This window comes from Chlamydotis macqueenii, chromosome 9 (genome assembly GCF_036417535.1).
Source record: "Chlamydotis macqueenii isolate bChlMac1 chromosome 9, bChlMac1.mat, whole genome shotgun sequence".
NCBI lineage: Eukaryota > Metazoa > Chordata > Aves > Otidiformes > Otididae > Chlamydotis > Chlamydotis macqueenii.
The window spans coordinates 14,192,709-14,208,153 of NC_141564.1; the positions used below are offsets into that span (position 1 = coordinate 14,192,709).

At 56.5% G+C, this 15,445-nt stretch overlaps 1 protein-coding gene across 1 annotated transcript; it reads right to left on the reverse strand.

Annotated features, from left to right (window-relative positions):
* Positions 1-304: 304 nt before the first annotated feature.
* On the reverse strand, positions 305-2,127 carry HES1 (hes family bHLH transcription factor 1). The gene is made up of 4 exons (XM_086754574.1): positions 1,961-2,127; positions 1,783-1,878; positions 1,614-1,701; positions 305-1,043 (listed from the first exon to the last, which is right to left on the reverse strand). The coding sequence occupies exons 1-4, from the start codon at positions 2,066-2,068 to the stop codon at positions 559-561; spliced, it is 777 nt and encodes a 258-aa protein (XP_086610700.1). The 5' UTR covers positions 2,069-2,127; the 3' UTR covers positions 305-558.
* Positions 2,128-15,445: the final 13,318 nt, after the last annotated feature.

Here is a 15,445-nt window from a genome sequence, read left to right on the forward strand (position 1 = left end):
GAATCCATCTCGCTTTACCTGGGCTACTCCACTCTGTCAGCCCAAGCAGGGAGGAACAGAACAGAGGTGCCTCCCCCAGTGCATTCACCAGCTCTGCAAACATAAGCTCTTTTTAACAAGTCTGATCAGTTGAGCTGCTCCCAAGGAAGCAGTAATTACATCTGCCCCAGGGCAGGGAGAGGGGACAGAGGATCTGAGTGACAGCTCCAGCCCAGAGAGCAGGACAAGGCAGCCCTGGAGCAGCACGATCCCCAGGCTGCCAGGAGCTGGGCTCCCTCCTATGCACATATGCCAGCACTCCAACTTATCTCTAAAGGCCTTCCAAAATGGAAGAGACACTTTTATTTTAAGAGCATTCAAAAAAAAAAAAAAACCCGATCTTTGGTGTCACATAAGGAAGGGGAAGGAAGGGAGAAAAAAGATCTCGTGTAAAACACGAAACATTGTCAAGGGAGTGCTATGGTACAAAGGCACAATCCAATATGAACATATAACCTATGTACAGCCGTGCCAGCAGCACGGGGTGCGGCGTTCAGTCCAGTCCAGTGCCCGCCACCCTCACCAGGGTCTCCAGACTGAGTCGGCTGTGCCGGGTGGCGGGCCAGGCGGCGAGGCAGCGGTAGCAGCCGTGGGTGGGCCGCCATACAGGGGCAGCACAGCACCGCCGGGAGCAAAGGCGGTGCTGGGGATGAGGAAGGCGAATTGCCCATCGGAAGCCGGCAGAAGCTGGAAGCCACCGTACACCTTGGCTGCGTCAGTGCCTGGTTTGCAGGGCATGCCCGGGAGCGGCCCCGCGCCACTGCCCGATGGCACCAGGGGTGGCCCAAAGGCTGCGGCTGGCGGCAGCGGGGGTGGTGGCGGGGGCGCAGGGTAGTTCATGGCATTGATCTGGGTCATGCAGCTGGCCAGGTGGCCCAGGAGCCGGGTGCGCACCTCGGTGTTGACTCCTTCGCAGGTGGAGAGGAACCGCGTCACCTCGTTCATGCACTCGCTGAAGCCGGCGCGGTACTTGCCCAGCACCGTGGGGTCTGTGCTCAGCGCAGCTGTGGGAAGAGAGTTGCACAGTGGTCAGCAGGCTCCACAGGGGATGCAGGTGTGCAGCCCACCGGTGTTGCATCCTTCCTGAGCCAGGAATCCAGGCAGGGAGTTTTGTGCTCCCAGGTGCTGAGGATCCAGACAAAGAGCACAGCCCCTCTGCTACCAAGTCCCCCAGGCATGAGGGACCCAGGTGGGGAACACACAACCCCCAAGAGTCCTCCTGCACCCCTGAGTACTGAGGATCCAGGTTGGGAGCACAGTCCCTCCGGTGGCTCCTCTGCCTTCCCCTCCCCAAAACACATCCAGGTGGGCAGCACAACTCTGCTGGTAGAGGGGACTTGAAGGCAGGATCACAGCCCCCCAGCACCGGGGATGCAGACAGAGAGCACAGTGTCCCCCCCACAGCCCTCCCCAATAGCGGGGATACAGGCACCGAGCACGGTGCCCACCACCACCCCCCAGCACCGGAGATGCAGGCGCGGAGCCGGGTGCCTCCGTTACCCTCACTACCGAGGATGCAAGCAGGGAGCACGATGCCCCCGGCCTCCCCTCCCTAGCTCCCCCCTGGGACTCACCGGTCATCTGTGCTCGCTGGAGGCTCCGCAGGTGCTTGACGGTCATCTCCAGAATATCAGCCTTCTCCAGCTTGGAGTGCCGTGAGCTCTGCGGGCACAGGTGGGGCTCAGACCGGCCCGGCGGCGGCGTCCCCCCTGCGCCCCCCGCCCCGGCCCCCCCCCCGCTTACATCCTTCTTCAGCGCGTCCAGGATGAGCGTCTTCAGCTGCCCCAGGCTCTCGTTGATGCGCGCCCGCCGCCGCTTCTCCATGATGGGCTTGGAGGACTGCAAGAGAGGCGGCGGTCAGCTCCCGGCGGCGGTCCCCGGGGGTCCCGGCCCGGCGGCCACCCGTCCCGCTCGCCCTTACCTTCCGGTGCTCCGCCGCCGTCTTGGGTTTGTCGGGCGTCGCGTTTACGCTGGCGGGGGTGGCGGCCACCGGCGAGGCGCTGCTCTTCTCCATCAGGTCGGCCGGCATCCTGCGGCCGGCAGCGCCCGCCGCCGCGGAGGAGGCGGCGCCAGGAAGGGGGCGGGAAGGGGTGGGGGGGGGGGGAACCCGGGGGCGGGCGGGGCGCTGCGCTGCGGGCCGGCGGGTGGCGGCGGGACGCGGGGTGCCGCGCGCCCTTGGCCGCCCCTACTTATAGCGCGCGCCGCACGCGCGCGGCTCGTGTGAAACGTCCCCCGCCGCCGTTCCCACACTCGCGCCCAGCCAATGGGCGCCGCCCGCACGCGGCCCCGCTCGTGGACGGCGCCCGCCCATTGGCTGGGGGCCGCGCGGCGGCCGCCGGCCAATGGCGCGGGGCGGGCGGGCGGCCGGCCGGCCGCGGTTAACCCCTTGGGCGCCGCCCGCTGCGGGGGGGGGGGCGGGTGGGGAGGCGGCCCTCGGGGAGCGCAGCGCTAATTACCGGGTTAATTGGCGCCCGCGGCAGGCGCGGCCCCGCCCGCTCCCCTCGGGAGGCGCCGGCTGCCGGCCCCCGGGGCGGGCTGCGCCGTGGGGGGCCGCGGCGCTCCGGGGTGATGGCCGGGACGCGGCGACCCGGGCCCAGCTGTGGCGGCCGGAGCCCAGCTACCGTGCGCGGCGCCCGCTTCGGCCACCTGAGCCTGGCAGCGATGGCCTGGGCCCCGCTGCGGTGACGCGCGGCCTCCCGCCGTGCCCTCAGCGTCGCCTGGGCCTTGCCAGGGCGGCCGGCCCCTGCCCGCACACAGGTGTCACCCAGGCCGGGCAGGGCCAAGGCCCGGCCGGTCCCCAGAGGAGCGTGGGGCGGAGGGCAGGGGTGCGGGCTGGCGCACGCAGGCTGAGGGACGCCGCTGTTGCGGGTTACGCTCCCCGGCGCGCCACGCTTCGGCGGTGGCCTGGCCGCAGACGCGGCGGTGCGTGCGCTCACACGGTCGGGCGAGTGCGAAACCGCAGGGTGGTGGCTGTCCCTCGGCCCCGGCCCAGCCGCGCTTCGCCTGCTACGTCCAGCTGGTTTGGACAGTTTGCGGAGTTAGTTGAAAAAAAAAAAAAAAAAAAAAAAAAAAAAAAAGGTATTTTGCCTGAGGACTTGAATCTTTTTTTTCCCTCCGCTTGACTGACTTTCTCACACTCGTATTCCCATAGCCTGCCAGCTAAGCCTGAGTCATCCTGCCAAGAACTAGACCTGGCCTATTCAAAAATGTGCTCACTCGCTCTTTCTCTCCGTCTCTCCTTCTTTTCTTTCTTTTTCTTTCCTTTTTTTTTTTTTTTTTGAGTATACAGAGCAATGTTTTTCCACCTCCTCCAGTACCTGGTCTGCACCTGTACGGGGCCAATCCCACACGTATCACCTGATCTCGCCTTTTCAGAGACCGTGAGAAAAATAAAGTTCAAGAAAGAAGAGACATGTTTGCAGATCTCACCGGTGCAAAGCCCTCGTCTCTGCAGAGGCTTGCCTGCTGAGCCTTCAGAGTTTAAAAAAAAAGGAAAATAAATAAAAGAGAGAGTGTCATGTTTAAGACTGCAGAAAAGTACAAATCCAGGCTTTCTTTCAGCTCCTTGATGGAGCCACAAGCCTTTTGATTTAAAAACAAAGAGCAGCCTTCAGCGTGTAAGATTTAACTTCAGATGAGCAATATTTGACGTAAGCGTCAATTAGTCAGACATTCGGACAAACTCGAGCGAGGAAAAGATCGAGGCTGCACCGGGGAAGCCGCTGCTGAAAAGCCTTTTCTCAGTCGACTCTATGAGAAATGGGAGACAACTGCTTAGTATGAAAACTGCAATACGTATCTGGAGAGCTTAAAAAGTTCTCTGGTGGAGCGATACTTTTTCTAGTGCTGGTATTTGGGTGTATTTGGAGGGGGAGGGAAAGAAAGTTATCACAGTTACTGAGCTGGTGTTCTCCCTCCTGCGGGAATTTGCAAGGGGCTCAGGAAATGGGGAGCTGGGCAGCCCGGTCCCTCCCGGCCGGGAGCGGGACAGGCTGTAATTACGTCCGTGTTTATGGTAGCCTGCGAGCTGCTGACCACCTCTAATTGCTGGCAACAGGTCTGCGTCTCTGGGGGATGAGAGCAGCGCAGGCAGGACAGGCTGTCATTAGGGGTTGCCAGCGTTCGCCCACGCCTGGGACCTGGGAACTGCCTGGCAGCAGCTCCCCTTGCCTGCGCTCCCACCCTGCCGCAGCCCAGCCCCTGCCTGCCGCAGAGCCCCCAGGGGAAGGTTTTGCTTTTGGGGCATGCAAGGAGCCAAGCTGTGGGGCGCTGGGCCTCTGAAAGGATCCACTTCTGCAGAGGCTGCCTGGATCCGCGGGCGGGGAGGCAGTGACACTTGTGTCCCCACTCCACATCTCCTCCTCTGCTGGCCTGCTGCTGTGAGATGCCTTACACGTGCGAGGGTTGCGAGCCCCAAGCGGAAGCACGTATGCGTGTGAATTCCCCGGGGATCAGGAGAGGAAGGGGAGGATTTACATGGAAGGATGTCTCTGGAAATGAAGCAGCAGAGGCTGAGTTTAGGCTGGAAGGAAGTGGTGAAGGAGTTTGTAACTGCTGGGGGGACCTGGCACAGCTCCGGAGCTTCTCTAGCCCTACCTTTGCTTGTGAAAGAGGTGCCAAGGGGGAGATAAAGCCCCGAGATAAGGGGCTGCCCCAGGGACTGGGATGTCCCTTGTCCCATAGTCCTCTGGCAATGTTTTTTTTTTTCTTTGCTCTGGCAGTAATCTTGGGTTACAAATTGGGAATTGTCCAAAACAGATTTGGGAAGAACCTTTAGACAGTGCATTAGGGCATTACTGACTGGCAGAACATCTTGGAAGAAAAATGTGTTGGCAAGAAAATTTAGACTAGTCCTGGGCACGGGCCCAGGAGTGGGAAGGTGGAATAAAATAGGATGCTGCCACTGGTGCAGCACGCAGGAGGTGAGGAGGTGGCAGAGCTGGCTGTGCTTGCTCTCCGGTCATTTAGGAAGCAGCCAAGATGAGCAAAATGTGCTTCTAGAGATCTAAAAGCCTTAATATCCAAAGCCTGCAGGATCCTAGGAAATACAGAAAATAGAAACCAAGTTTCTTGTAAGAGGTGGGGTACAAGCTGGAGCCCAGGAATGGCACACCAAGCCTTTCCTCTTTGGGTCACCGTCTGAAATCCTAGCCTGGCCGCAGCTCAAAGTCATCACCGCCCTGAAGGCTGGAAAACAAGTGCTGCCTCTCAGGGACATGTCCCCGGCGCAGTTGTCTCCTCTGGACAGTCCCGCATGCATGCCTCCACTTGTGGTTCCAAGCCCAGAAGCTGTTGTGCAATCGATACCCAACCGGCTCCCCTGGGAGGTGTGATCTCAGGAGCTCTGGGTGCAGGTTTCAGGGTTTATTTCCCCTCCATAAATGTTTGCCAGATCTTTGGGACAAGGTCACTTTCAAATGGACTTCCTGACAAAGCTCCCTAGACAAACCAAAGCTTCCATAGATGTTACTCCCCTACACACCAGGTCCTGTGGTGGAGAGAGCAGAACAGCTTTCACGCAGCAGCGTCGCTGCCCAGCCCTCCCAACCGCAGGGGCAGCTCACTGGGTGGGACAGCAGCCCTGTTTTGCAGCAGATCCTACCCTCTCCTTGCCACTGGGGACCCATTTCCCAAGGGTCTGCTGAGACCCAGGATCCCGGCGCTGGCAGATGAGCCTCGGGGGCTCGTGTGGTGGCTGCTCCGCCGGCCAGCACGTGCCTTGCAGGAGATGGGCTCTTTCAGCTGTTCCCTGGCTGCCACTGCAGAGGAGAGGCTGCAGTGTTTCTTTATTTTACTCCTTGCTGTGTGAGTCAGACTGGGTGTCGGGGAGCTCTGGCCGTTCTGCAGCAACACCCTCTGCTTTGGGGGAGCATCTGTGGGCTCCAGGAATTGGTACCCTTCCTTCTGTTGGTCACATGGCCAGGCAGGCATCCCCCAGAATGGTGCAGGAAGTTGTGGGATGAAGCGGCCAAGGTTTTGCTGGAGTAGCAAAGTACCACTCCGAGAAACTCCGGCATCGCTAAGGACAGGCATTGAAGAATCATTTTCATCTCCCTGTCCATCCCAGCACAGGCTGGAGCACAGCTCTGCACCGAGGAGGGCTCTGGGAAAAGAGCCAGGGTACCTGGATCCCTTTGCTAAGCTGATTCCTCTTGGCAGGCTCCTATCCTGCTGAACCAGGGAAAGGCTGCCGGGGAGCTGGCGGGGAGGGCATTTTGGCAGCAGTGAAATGCCACCCATGTGGATTGGAATTCCCTTCCTGCCCTGATACCCACGGTGTTACTTCAGAGATTGCTAGTTGGGCTGGAGTGGCCGCATGTGCTAATGGGCACGAGATGGTGCGGCCCCAGTTTTCCCCTTTGCACCCTTGCAGAGCCCCCAGCTCCAGCTTTGTCCTCCCCTGGCAGCGAGGGCTGCGTGCTGGAAGGCGCCGCAGCTGGGAACAAGCAGTGGGAACATCCCCAAATTGTTTGCAGAGTTTGGACCTGTATCTACCACTGCCACTGCCAGTTGGAGGCTGGGAGCTGCCTTATACCCTTCTCTTTGGGATGCTCTTGCCATGCGACATGACCAGAGTTCACTGACCACAAACTTGCAGTCTGGTGGCCGTGGCAGGGCAGTCCCGCTCCAGCACAACAGCCAGTGTTTTGCAAGATGCAGCAGCTCCAGGCAGAGTGGCATACAGCTGAGCCTGCGTCCCTCTGAGAACCAGAAATAAATGTGCAGTCACTGCTGTGCTCTGGAGAGGAGAAGGAGCGTCTCTCGGCTGTCATCTTCTCCCTGTGTGGTGGGAGGTGTTGGCAGCGAGAGCCGAGTTAGTTATTTATTAAGATCCCACTTGTGTTGCTGCCTGAGGCTGCTGTCTGTGCTGGAGCTGTGCTGCCTACATGCTTGCAGAGCACAGGGAGATCCTGCGAGCCATGGAGTCTGGGTACATATAGGAAAATACCGTGACTTTGGCACTGGTGGGGCTGGAGGAGGCACACAGGGCTCATTGGCACTGAGAATGTCCCTGTTCCAAGTACTGAGCAGAAGGCACCCTCTTGAGAGCTTCCAGGCAAAGGTGGATGTGCATCAGCTCCACATCCACTGAGTCCAGCCCCCCGCCGCGTTGCTGCGGCACTCGTGTGCTGAGCCTTATGTGATCCCTGGCATGCTGTGGCTGCAGGAAGCCCCACAGGCTTTTCCAGAACACGGCTTTTAAGTTGGATCAGACCAACAGTGCGGTTTGCAGCCCAGCTGTGCACAGCTGGATCGGCGTGGATGGGGGACGGGAAGATGCAGGCGGGAGCGTGGCGAAGTGGGAGCCTCGCCAGCCGTCCTCGGCACAGGGAAACTGTGCCTGGGTGCGTCAGCGTGCCCCCAAAGTCTCGGCACAAGAGCCCTTCTGTGCCCCCTCTGCCCTCTTCCCCCTGGCCCTGCTGGCACACACAGCCAAGGGCAGGTGGGAGCCACGGGACACGGCTCCCTCGAGACTCAACCTTCACCGACTGCAGGCTCATAAATCCCATGGGGCCAGCCCTTGACCGCAGCGTCTGTGCTCCTCTGCAGAGTGATCAATCACATTTTCCAACACAATTCCTTCTCCTTGGCATTAATCAGTCCAAGAAAGCAGCCTGGACTGATCACTGCTCCAGCGCTTTCTGTTAAATTCATCAGCTGATCACCATCTCTTATTCCTGGTGCCACGAATCGGCAGCGGGGAGAGCGGTGTGTAAACTATGTGTTATCCTCAAAACCCTGGCAACCACGGCGATGCAGCAAGAAAATATTTGGGATCTTTGGGAGGTGCTGCAACAGGCAGCCCTGATTCACGCTGCAGGCAGTGTGGGCAGGCGGGTGGGACGGCCAGCACAGGGGCTGTCAGTCCCACTGAGGGTCAGTCCCCTGGTCTGAGCTGGTCCCAGAGCCCTTGGGACACCAGGCATTTCCCCTTGACAAATGGGATCGGTCACAGCTTGCTAGCCCTCCCATTTTCATTATTCCCATATCCATTTATTCAAGAAAACACAGGGTATTTCAGGGTACAGTGCTTTGCTACTGCAGAATAGAGCCTTTGCACAGCCAGCATCCTTCTTGAAGTGGTGAGGAGATGGACGCTGATAAATCCAGGGTACGATGAATCATTTGCGCTTGGCGCCTGATCTCCCCTGTGTTTTCAGTTTTGTTTTAGCTTGGCGGCATTATGGAGAGAATTAGCCTATCTCACTAATATTTTAATGTATACATAATTTGAATGCTGCATTCCCAAAATCAATATTCATTATTCAAGGTGATAACAGAGCTAAAATTAATCCTTTAATGATATCCAGAATATCAGGATGATCATATGTCATTAGGATCAGTGACCTCACGAAGACGCACGTCTCCATACTCGAGGCAGGGCAGCAGGGCACAGCGCTGAGCAGCGTGGCAGAGCACCCTCAACGTCGTCCTTGCCGCCTCTCCAGGGGGCCCCATCCTGCCCTGCCTCCTGCCTGCGGCAGTCCCGCTGAGCCACCTGAATTACACCAGGGTTAAGCTGCGGCGGCAGGTGAGGCGATCTGGGGCCGTGTGCCAGGGGGACACAGGGACGGTGGATTTTTGCTTATTTTTCTGCCCAGGGCGGTCAGACCTGACATGGGAGGTGGTGATTTAGGATCCTCAGTTAACACATTTTGACAGAAGAGCAGGGTGTGTGCTACGATGCAGTGGTTTTCTCCCTTACTTTCCTTCCTCCTCTTGCTGATTTGCAGCCAAGCCCCTCCATTAGCCCCTTGGCCACTGACATGTATTAGCAAGGGCTGGGATTTTTTGAAAACTCCCGTGCATTCACCATTTGCTTTGGTTACGCATGGCCGCACATGTGCCAGTCCAGAGCTGTGTGCGTGCCCTGGTACTGGGCTAAAAAGAGCGAAGAAAAGGTGGAGATCCTTCACACGCTAGTCAAGAATTGATGTATTACTAATTGCTGTAATAGAAAATATTATCCCTCAGAGGATCCTGTTATTTTATAAACAAGGGGATAATTTACAGCTCAATTACTTAAATTGTGTGTTAATTGCTAAGCATAATGAATAGATACATTTGCAAGTGCAACATTTAATTTGCGCAGATTCCAGTAGCCTAGGCATTGAGAGGCAGATCAGTATTTGATAAGTAATCTGGAATGGCGCATGAAATGACATTTATTTTCACTTGTAATCCCAACGATGAAATGTCCTGAAGGGAGATTTCAAGGGCCTTGTCCTTCCTCCCCTGCAGCGAAGGGCAGTGTTTTCATCAGCCTCCTTAGCAATGCGTGCAGCCTGCCTGGGAGCACGGGGGGGGGGGGAGGCAGGAAGCTGCGGGACTTTGGAGGCTGTGGGACTTCGTGCCCATGGCCAGCAGGTCCCAAACAGCGAGGCGTGAGAAGCCCTGGCTGCCAGAGCCGGGGCCGGCTGCTGCTGCCCCAAATGAGAGTCCCTGCAAACAGCAGGCACCTGCACTTTGGTTGCTCCCATTGAACAATCTTGGGCTACTGGTGCCCTTTCGCAGGCTCATATCTTTATTGGAGGCTGTTAAAGCCAAACCTCCCAACAGCAATAACGTGACTACAAAGCATTTCTAAGAAAAAAGTACGTGGGAATAAGGGAGATACTGAGATCCCAGCCAATTTCAGTACAATACAAGTCTGAAGTATCCTTATAAAGTTAACAAGTCAAATTCAAATGTATACAAGGCTCAGGAGCGTACAGGAAACAAGATCAGCCAAACCTTCAAAGGCACATCATTGTCTTTCAGAAAGTCCACTGAAAGGCTCATGCCATAAAAAAGGTGTATTCACGTGGCTGATACAGTGATAAACCCGATGGAGAAACGCCAGCAGCCAGAGCGGGCAGAGACGCTCGCTGCAGGGATGTTACAGTGGCCCAGTCCATTGTTACGGAGCGCTTTGTCCTGCTCTGTGCTACTGCCCCGCAATGAAATGGAGTTCTTATGTGTGAATCTGGGGAGAGTTTGGCAGGTGATTTCCTCCGAGGCAAGCAGTGACCCTGGCTTTACGATAGGCGAACCAGCCTTTGCAATCCCGCTGCTGGAGAGGGGCAAGAAAATAACGCTCATGCCTTGGCTGGCACCATCTCCATCACACTCCTGAGCAGCACACGGTGGTGAATTCCCCGTCCCCAGTGACACGAGCGTCCTGCATGCCACAGGCAGCAGAGGATGAGGAAAGAGCTAGAAGAGGCTGCCTCTGCTGCACGCTCAGAAGCTTGTCCCTGCTCCTCGGAGCCGAAGGCACCCGTGGATTTAGAGCGTGTCTGCTGTAGGCACCTGGAGAACAGTTTGTTTCAGCAAGGGAAGTTGGAGGGGACCTTGTGGAGTGTTGCAATGTGGAAACTGTGCCAAAAGGTCCCAAGCCTGCCCCTATTTAACTCCCTTAAGTACCAGATTAATAGACAAATGTGCTCATGAAATGCCAAAGACCTGGAGTTCATTCAGCTTGCCTGTGTGGTGTTGACATGGACAGCTTACCATGCCTGATCTTTCCATCTCCGGTGTGTTATTTGTGGACAGCAGGCTATATTCTGCCTTCATCATGTGCCATTGTGTGTTTATACATTTTATCCATCTGTTCGAAAGCAAGAAGCGATGCCACATGACTTAAGCAACCAGCCACGCTCTCTAAATAGCAAAGCATCCAAGCAAGCTAGATTGCAAACCCTCCAAAGGCTGCAATAGATTGGCAGAAAAGTGTTGAGAAAATGCCCTGCCACAAAGACGCTGGAAAAATCAAGGCTGTTTGATGGCTTGATTGTGAGCGGGAAGCCCAACCACCCCGACACGGTGCCTCAGAAGAGGCCAGCAGATCTGGGATGTGTGTTGCAGGACGTGGCGTGCAGGAATTCATGAACCATAAGGCCGTGTCAAAAATAATTTTTAAATGAAATGCAGTGTCCTAGCAAAACATGTGTCTGAGACATAAAACAAAACCAAAGTACAAAATGTGGCGTTTAAAGGCTGGATTCTGACTCAAGTGAATAGAAGCCACATGCATCCATCTGAGATCGGATCTTGGCCTGATTTGAAACTGTGCTTGCAGAGGCTCAATGAGAGCAGGCAGAGGAAGGCTCCATTTCCTTTTACAATCCTCTAGACCAGACCAGCCTTTCTGGGATTCCCAGATCCGGACCTGCACCTCTGTCCCTGCGCTGCCCAGGGCAGGTTTGTGGCCGGTGAGCTTCCAGCGACACCGCTGTGCACCAAGTATCCTGCAAAAGTGCCGGTACTAAGGCTTAACTTTTATTAATTGGGGAGAGGAAGAAATAATGCTGGCAAAATATTGTCAAATACTTCAAATTAATGATTAATTCTAGATGGAGTGATACTGTTTGATGTGGTCTTTGCTGGTTTAAACAGGAGAAGGGTGATTCACTCTAAAGGAATTTATAAAAACACAAGTATTTGCTCATGGACAATAAATACTGGGGCAGATAAAAAGGGGGATGAAGTGTTCGGCGTTGTGATAGCAACTCCGGTCGAGAAAACTTTTGACCTTCTCACATCTTAAATCAACATGTCCCCCAGCTCGCTCTCCTCCAGGCCTGCCCTTGAGGCCGAGGGGACGGGTACGTGGGAGCACGCCGGGCTCGCCGTGAGCTGTGTCACTGGCAGGTCCCCCCCCCGGCCCCCTCCCGTTCCTGCGGAGAGGCTCGGGCACCCGCCGGCGCCTGGCGAGGGGCACGGAGCAGCACCTGACAGCAGTTTACACAATCTGTGTACACAGCATCCTCTGTCAACTTGCCTGTTGTAAATGCGAGCGTATAAACCTGGCGCTGAAGCTGCTGCGGTTTACAGGGCTGAGAAGCTGAGATTTATGCTGCCCGCTGGCGAGCGAGGCTTTCCGTCCTGTCCTGTTCCATCTTGTCCCATCCGGGGGCGGGCAGGCGGGATCCCCAGGAGGGATGACTGCAGGCGGCAGAGAGCCATAACCCAGATGGAGCTGCAGCGGATGTGCCGACAGTGCTCAGCGTGCCCCACGGCACCTGACAGCCATCAGATGTGTACCTGAAGGAGGGAGCTTGCTATCTACCTTTCCCATGGGAATATGATGCAGCCAGGATAACTGCTGGACCTCGCTGGGGCTCTGCCAGTGCCATTAAAGTGTTGACATCTACTGATTACCCTGACATGATGCTGGTTTTATTGAAACAAGATTAGCACTCGCACTTTGAAGGGAGGCCGGGCACACACCATCACTGGCTGTCCCCTGCCAGGAAGGGCTCCAGAGCCTCTTTTCTCCCTGGGCTTTTTTCTTTACAAAAATCTAGCTATTTTTGCCCTAAAAATAACAGCATGGGGTTGAGCACAGAGAGTGGATGAGGCAAAGCCCCTGAGCTCATGTCCAGCCTTGCCGTGGCTGCCACGGGGTGGCTGGTGGCATGGGGTGGCCCTGGTCACAGCACCTGGCAGCGCGGGGCTGATGGAGCGGAGCCGGTGGTACCCATGGAGGGGCTGAGCCCCTGCCTGCGGCAGTTCCTGTGGCATCGCCTTGCAGGCTGTCATCGCGCCTGTCATCGCAGACCCCACTGACATCATCCTTTCCAAAACACCTGAGCTCCTCATGGTCCCTGTGCTCATAACACTTGGAAGTGGCAGCAGCTTCTGGTTTCAATTAATCCAGGGAAAGTTTGGGGACTATCTGATTGCACAGGAGAGGAGGGGAGAGGAGAAAAGGCCTTTCCAAGCAGCGGCAGTGGAGTGTGTGGGTGAGAAACCTCTGAAAAAAGCAGATGGTTTCTCTGTTTCCTTCCTCCTTCTTTTCCTCGTCTTTTTTTTTTTTTCTTCTGAATTCTGAGGAACAGACAACCCAACAGCACATTTTTCACCATCAAAGCGTCACTGAGGGGAATTCTCCATTGCTATTTCATTTCTTCCTGATGTTCACAGATCGTAAAGCAAACGGCCTCTGGAGGATGGGAAGAGCAGATCTGTCCTGAGGTCACAGCCAGGGACCGGCCTGGCACCCTTGGCACACAACAGCCTCTCCCCAGCGGCTGGCTGCCAGGCGAAGCGCGCACACGTCTGCCTTTGGATGCTGAGTACCAAACACGGCACCGCGGCTGGCTGCTGCCGACATGGGAATCTGGGACATGCAAAGGTTCACAGAGGTCCATGAGCTCCGCCTTGGACACCTGCACAAGACTCACGGCCTTGAGCAGAGGCTGCTTGCAGCAGGGGAAAACAGGCACGAAAGTCCCCAAGCTGGCACCGCTAACTGGTGCTGCCCTGGGAGGAGACGCACTCGCAGGACAGCCAGGGCAGATCCACCCAGAGCCGTCCTCCCCCTGCCTTCCCACAGCCACGCAGCAGCCAGGAATCCCAAATCTTCTGTCTCTGGGAGACAGAGGGAGAAGGGAAGCCACAATCCCATCAACTCCCGGCCAACAGTGTGCCAGTCCTTTAAATTAATCTCACTCATGTGCTACATGTTCAATGCGTTTTGCAAGGAAGGTGGTTAAAGAGGAGATGTAAATGGAAAATGGGACTTAAGGGCAGACAGGACTAGGGAGTTCCATCCTGCTAACCTGAGAGCTGCTTTTTTAAGACACTGTTTTAGACCTGCTAGTTGAATGCTGCCCACTGTGATGCACAGAAGTGCTGGCTGCACCGTGACAAGATGCTCTTTGAGAAGGAGGGATGAGAATTCACCCAGGAGCTGCAGCACAGGAGGGACAGAAGTGAGGGACAGCAGCCAGTTTTGTTTGGAGAGAGTGTACAGGGCTGTGGGAGGACACTGATGGCTCTGGTCTTCTTTCACCTGTGACCTGGACACAAAAAGAGAGTGTTTGCTTGCAAAATGTGTTTCTCCAGCTGGGAAAGTGAGATGTGGAGGCCAGCATGGGGCCAGGAGCCGCTGTGCGGTCCCCCAGGGCTGCCTGCAAGGGCAGGCAGTAGGACGAGGGAGGATGAGCTTGCTACATGCGTGCAGCAGAGTAAAAGGAAAAAAAACTGTAGAAGGGAACGACAAAACTGCCGGGAAGACAAATGAGGCTGAAATGATCACTGGGACCGAGAGTCTGGAGCAGCTCCTGGCAGGAGCGGCAGCAGCCAGAAACTAACCTTATTGCTCGCTGGAGCCTGAACTACGCGTGAGAGGGATGAGCTGGCGTGGGCTGGTGAGGGACGGGCATCCCCTGCACCGCATCTCCACAGCCTCGTTCACCACTGCTCGCGCAGAAGCACAAGCTTGCTCCTCACCATGAGCCCGCAGAGGAGGCGCGGGAGGCAGAGGTGAGGAGCAGCCAGCCCTGCGGGGTTTATCACCGGGATATGGGTTGCGCTTCTCACCTCTGACATCAGCTTTGTGCCTTGAAGATGTCCCTTGCCTAAGGAAAAGCCACTTCCAGGTTGCATACCCTGGATGGTGATCGGCAGCGACCCTGGATCCGGACGTGGATTGTGTCGAAGGGATGGTGCACAGTGATGCCAGCCATGCCGTGGTGCTGCCTGTAGTGCCGAGCCACAGCGCTCAGCCAGGTCCATCCCCACGTCCTGGGGGTCCAGGAAGCTGCTGACCCAAACATGGCAGGTTTTTGGCTGAAAGCAGGCTATTTATGAAGTTCCTCCAGCTCTGCTCCCCTGAGGGACCCTTCCAGCTCCCCTCACTGAACCGGGAGTAGGGGTCGCGGGGTGAGGACGGCTGCAGGGCTCGCCGGCAGCCCGGCACAGCCTGACGGGGCCTGGAGCCAGCCCAGCCAAAGAGTTGATGTTTTTCACACCCCGTCAGCCTGAGGAACAGCCTGGCTCCCTCGGCGCTCAACGCCTGCAAGGGTCAATTACAGCGATTACTTCAAGGAGTCAAACCAGCTGCCGGCAGTGCCAGAAAAAATCTTTGTTTCGGGTTCAGCTTTGTCACAGGAAGGAAAGAAGCGCCTGAACATGTAGCGGGGGATGAAAGAGCCTGTACTGTACGCGGGGCAAAAGTCAGGGGGTAGCCGAGTGTGTGTGGGGGGGAGGAAAGCTCCCCCGGGGCCAGCTGCCCTGTTCTGCCAATGCGACTCTGAGCTGCAGTTGGGGCTGGTGCAGCCCCCAGCCCTCTCGGAGACTCGGGAAGGGCCTGAAAGCAGCCCAGCGACTGTAGGGAGAAGCTGACAAGGCCCTTAGCGGCGGAGAAAGCCTTCGAAAGTGGATGTGGTGCTGTCCTGTGAGAAACAGAAAGGAGCAAAACCCTGGCCAGTTAAAAGTGAAGTTACAATAAAGGTGATTAACAAGTTTGTGGAAGGTGTTAAAAGTTGCTAAAGGTGTTAAAAGCTGAAAATAAGCATGTTTGCCTATGTGCCAGGGGCAGGAAGCCAGCCAGAAAGCGCAGGTTGGGGATGATGGAGGTGCAAACAGAGCACCCAGGGAAGGCAAAGCCTCAGCAGAAAAACTGAGGGGTGGTTTG

Coding starts and splice junctions, on each gene's coding strand:
- HES1 (XM_086754574.1), bottom strand. CDS start 2,068: ATGCCGGCCGACCTGATGGAGAAGAGCAGCGCCTCGCCGGTGGCCGCC. Junction 1,702..1,782: donor TGGACGCGCTGAAGAAGGAT/GTAAGCGGGGGG, acceptor CTGTGCCCGCAG/AGCTCACGGCACTCCAAGCT. Junction 1,044..1,613: donor CCAGCGAGCACAGATGACCG/GTGAGTCCCAGG, acceptor CTCTTCCCACAG/CTGCGCTGAGCACAGACCCC.